The 5355-nt window shown below is 35.2% G+C and overlaps 1 protein-coding gene across 1 annotated transcript; it reads left to right on the top strand.

Annotated features, from left to right (window-relative positions):
* The first annotated feature begins 2245 nt into the window (after window positions 1-2245).
* LOC100241027 (GCN5-related N-acetyltransferase 1, chloroplastic) lies at window positions 2246-3108 on the top strand. The gene has a single exon (XM_002271240.4). The coding sequence runs from the start codon at window positions 2507-2509 to the stop codon at window positions 3053-3055; it is 549 nt and encodes a 182-aa protein (XP_002271276.1). The 5' UTR covers window positions 2246-2506; the 3' UTR covers window positions 3056-3108.
* Window positions 3109-5355: the final 2247 nt, after the last annotated feature.

Raw genomic sequence — 5355 nt, forward strand, 5'->3', positions numbered from 1 at the left:
TATGCAAACTCCCTATGAACTAGTATCTATAATCTAACAAGGTAGTGTTATCAACTTATTAGGATTACCTTTCCAATCTTCGAGTTACAGTTCTATCTATTATGTGATTAACTAACATATTCAAGCTTCATAAAACATATGTCGAATTCTACTTAAAGAATTACTACAACCACATATTTCACGATCACATGTCCTTTGGATCACTCAAGGGGACACATTGTCTCAATCCCATGAGATATCATGGTGCCTCTATTGAAAATACATATTGTCATTGTCTATAACCTAACAAGGTAGTGTTATCAACTTATCATGATTACCTTTCCAATCCTCGAGTTATAGATCCACCTATTATGTGATTAACTGACATAATCAAGCTTCATAGAGCATATGTCAAATTCCACTTAAGGAATTACTACAACCACATATTTCATTATCACATGTACTTTGGATCACTCAAGGGAACACATTGTCTCAATCCCATGAGATATCATGGTGTCTCTATTGAAAATACCTATTGCCACCAACTTCTATTAATAGTGATCCAATCCGTAGATAATATATGACCGCACTAAGGTCTCACCCATAGGTCAAAGTCTTTTATTAATTTCAACACAAACTTAATATCTTCTTAAGGTTAAGAGTCTATGCAACATAGTAGCTTAGTAAATCATGACAACTCAATGGCCTTATGTTATATTTTACCGTAGGTCCTATCTAATGTAAAATCATACAAACTAGTACACTCACCAACGGAAACTCATCTCGATGACTAAGACAAATCATCCCTCTAATTAGAGGTAGTGTATTATAGTTTCTACTAGATTTCCCAAATTCATGAACTGACTATGAACGATTTACTATCTTGTAAGGAACTCATGACTTATATACTTTGTGTAACTCCTGATACACCTAAGTCATGTACAATGCAAACGATATGAGCTAAATGCTTAAATCAATATCAATGCATAAAAGAGATAGTTATAGGATAATCGAGTCTACCTTCGTTACATCATATCTTACTTTTAGGGGCTCAATCGCAACAAACTCCTACTAGCCTCAAAAGCAAACTAGGCATCACGAAAAGAATCTACTCTACAGTCACATTACTTCTTTCAACTATCTCACAAAACAAGTAGTACTTCCTCTCTATGTGTTTTCTTTTCTAGTGGTACTTGGTTCTTTAAACTATACCATTGTTCTACTGTTATCACATAACAACATCTTAGACGATGCAACTAAGGGAATTGAACATAATCCAAAAGGCTTCTTTTGTTGCTTTGAAAACAACAACAAATACCACGTAAAACAAACACATACATGGAGATAGACCTGCAAGGGTCCTCATCAAATTGAAAGCCTAATTCCCAATACATAAGGAATACTAACTCATTACAAAGACTTACAAACATATAATCTCTCGTTCTCCAAAGATAGTCGAGTATATGCTTGACATCCGCCTAAAGCTCCAATATTAGATTGGACTAATATCTACTCACCATCCTTATAATAAAACATATATTTGGTTTAACACATAACATCACACACATAAGGCTTCCCATTACAGAAGTGTAAGATATTGCCTTAATGCAATTTCCTCATATGTAAGATATTTTTTATATCAATTTTCTATTTTTATTTTGAAAAAAAAAATTAGTTTCAACACATGTGGATAGTGTTTTTTTAAAGTTTAGGTTTAAAATTCTATAAAAATTTAAAATATAAAAATAAAAAAAATGAAATCCATTATACAAAAAATATTATAATGGAATCCATTATAAAAATATTATGAATAGGAAAGAAAATAAAATATTATAATTGAAATCAATATTATTTAAAATATTAGTATTTATTTATTTATTAGATTATTAATTATTATAGGTGAATATGTTTTTATATTAAAAACTATTTTAATTTAATACATTAATTACACATTATGTTAAAATAAAAATTTAATAAAGAAAATGAAATAAAAATAAAAATAAATGAATTGTAATTTTAAAAAATAAAACCAAAATTTAAAGTTAAAGGCGGGTTTTATTAGACCAATCAAGGTAAAAAGAAGTGGAATGGGAAGAGTTCCTAGAAGAAAAGAGGAAAGGAAGAAGGACAAGAAACATAGTATGTGATGAAATAATTTTACTTCGTCAGGTGGCAAACCACTTTTATGATTGAAGGGTAGTCTCTAAAATTATTATTCTACTACAGATTTGAGGATTATTTTTTCGAAAATATTCTCGGGATGAAGCCCTTTTTCTAGGTTATTAATTCATTCATATTTTTCAAACAAGAAAAGAATAATCTTATTGTAATTCTCCAACAATCAATTCAAAAGCAAAGAATAATCTTAAAAAGGAAGGGTGTTTTGGTCATTAAGACCAACAAGATTGCAAACCCAATCTCCCTACTGTCGTTAAAAGCCACAAGTCAAATTCGGCTCCGAAATATCACTCATCCACCTGCATTTTTCTTCGTCTCGATCATCTCTCCCACAAAACAAAGTACAAGAATGTTGCTACGTGGCATCGTATCGGCCCCTCTACCCTCAACCCTCTCCCTCAAAGCTTCCGCCCGGCCCTCCCAAAACGCCAGCCTTTCCTTCTCCATCTCCGACCAGGAACTGGAGTCCCGAGGGTTCAGCCTCCGCCGTTCCATCGCGGACCTGAACCTGGACCACCTGAACTCCGTCTTCGTAGCCGTGGGATTCCCGAAGCGGGACACGGAGAAGATCAGAGTAGCTCTGGAGAACACGGAATCGGTGCAGTGGGTAGAGTACAGGAAGACGCAGAGGCCAGTGGCGTTCGCGAGAGCCACAGGGGACGGGGTGTTCAACGCCATCATATGGGACGTGGTGGTGGACCCGTCTTTCCAAGGGATTGGTCTGGGGAAGGCTGTGATGGAGAGGCTGTTGGAGGAGCTGTTAGGGAAAGGCATCACCAACATTGGACTGTATTCGGAGCCCCGCGTGCTGGGGTTTTACAGGCCCCTGGGTTTTGTTGCGGATCCGGATGGGATCCGAGGCATGGTGTATTCCAGGAAGCGAAACAATAAATTTTAATTAACATTCTCTTTTGTTACACATAAAGGTTGAATTATTTGATTTTTATTTTATTTTTCCGTCTCGTCCACATCACAAACCAGTGTAAAACTCAAGTCGGCCAGTTATTTCGTTCTTTCCTTAAGGTGTTCTTTTTCTTCTAATTGCGAGGTTGCTTTTATATGAAATGACCTCCCACCCCCTTACCTTTCTTCAGCCTTAAGTCCGCCCTTCCCAACTTTTCTTCCGCCCTTCCCAACTTTTCTTTGGAAACTTGTGTTTTAGGGCTCTTATTTATAAAATATATGATATTCAAATCTCAAGTTTATAAAATATGGAAAGTAATCATTAATAGGCAAAATAATATGAGAATTGTGCACTCTGTGCTGAGTCAATTTTATCTACCCAAATTGCCCTTGATGTCTGCTGCATCAATAGCCAAATAGCCTCCATGTCAGACTTAAATTTTTTAAAAAAATTGTGAAACTTGTCAATTGTATAAAAAACCACCCGACTTGAAAAAGAACTGGAAAAAAAAAAAAAAACCAATTCTTTGTTTGAACTAGAAAAAATTCCCAAATATGATAGTTCTCCATCCCTAATTTGCCTTTCCCAAATCTGAACATTTTGTCGTCTCTCTCTTTTTCTTTCTTTCTCTCTCATTTTAGCAAAAAAAAAACCTTGAGCCGAAATTGGAATCGACATCTAACTTTCTTCTCAAAAACTCCCGTAACCCTAAATGTGCATTTTAGTTTGTTAACAACCAAACTAAGATTTTCCCTAAGCCGGAATCTCAAAAACTTGTCATTTCAAAAGGTCATTTGAAATCTGAATCGGCGAAAACCTTCATGTCCAACAAATTGAACTGATACCCAGACTGAAATTTCCCTTTCTTTCGTCCTCTCAAAGTTTAGGAACATTTCTCTCATTCGTCTTCATGTACGCAGTCAGCAGAAGCGGAGACTGTGTTAAATTTGCAAAATTTCACACATTTCAGAGAATAAACCATGAATCGAAAATTGTGTTTAAATTTGCAAAATTTGACACATTTATGAGAAGAAACCTTGAATCAAAAACCTCAATCTACATTTTTCTTTGTTGTGCAGTTTTTGAAGAAGCAAATGAAACACTTCATGGTAACAACGTCCAGTTAAAAAATGGTTTTGAGGAGGCAACAGTGTGATTCAAATTCTAGTTCAACTGAGTGAACCCGAACGAAAACGGCAAGTGTGAAATATTGGCTTCGTGAAGAAGAAATCTCCTCTTCGTCTGATTGGGTTGCATTTCGACCTAACCCCCACCAAAATCTTAAGGTAATTAATTTGTATTTAGTGTTGTTTTGTTTGTTTGTTTGTTTTTAATAGAGCATAGCAGCGATTGTGGAGTGGTTGTTGGACTTCGAAATATGTGTGCAGTGGTGAGGCGATAGCTTCATGCACAGGTGGATTTTGGACCGCATGCTTGCAGGCTCGATCCCTGTCTTGTTGAGTATTTGGACAGTGGTGTATTTGGAAATGAGAATGTTGCACCAAAGGTAACTTCCATGATGTGTTACAATGGTTATTGTTAGATAGAATGAAGAAAATATGATACTCTATTGCTTTTGTTGTGGTATGAATGTTGTGAAATATGAATCCGATAATGCTTGAGTAACACTATAAGGTAATGTTTATAAAGGTAGAATAGATAATGAGAAATAGGAAGTAATGGCATTTTCCATTCATTAATTTCTTTAGATTGTTTTATAATATGAGAATATGAATGATGTATTCATTTTGATGGGAACCTACTCTCACCCCTACTAGAATTTTGATTCATCTCTTCTATATAATATTATGATTCAACTCCATTTCCAATCCAATTCCCATATGTCAAACACATCCTACATGCTCTACGTGAAGTCATGAGGCTATTTATGGTCTTATACCTTAGCATACCTTGGCTTGTAACTTTGTGAACCTTTGCAATGTGTGTGGGCATCATGTTTTGCAATTTTTGTGAGTTTGTTCACCTTAGATGTAAGCACTGCCTGACTGAACCTTAGGTACTACCTTAGTAACCCTTAGGTACTATCGTAATAAACTTTAGGTACTACCTTAATGTACCTTAGGTACTACCTTATTGTCCTATACATATTACCATTGTGAAACCTATAGCCCTACCCTAGCACACTTTGGGTACTTAATTTCTGAACCAACTGTAGTTACTTTGTCAATACTATGTACTACCCGTGTTCAATCATAGGATGTATCTTTTGCATTCAATTCCATCCAATTTTGAAGATGAATCAAGAAATGCGTAGATAATACATAATTTCCTTA

Source organism: Vitis vinifera, chromosome 1 (genome assembly GCF_030704535.1).
Source record: "Vitis vinifera cultivar Pinot Noir 40024 chromosome 1, ASM3070453v1".
Lineage (NCBI taxonomy): Eukaryota > Viridiplantae > Streptophyta > Magnoliopsida > Vitales > Vitaceae > Vitis > Vitis vinifera.

What these genes read in the sequence shown, in the direction of transcription:
- LOC100241027 (XM_002271240.4), top strand. Translation starts at nt 2,507, where the DNA reads ATGTTGCTACGTGGCATCGTATCGGCCCCTCTACCCTCAACCCTCTCC.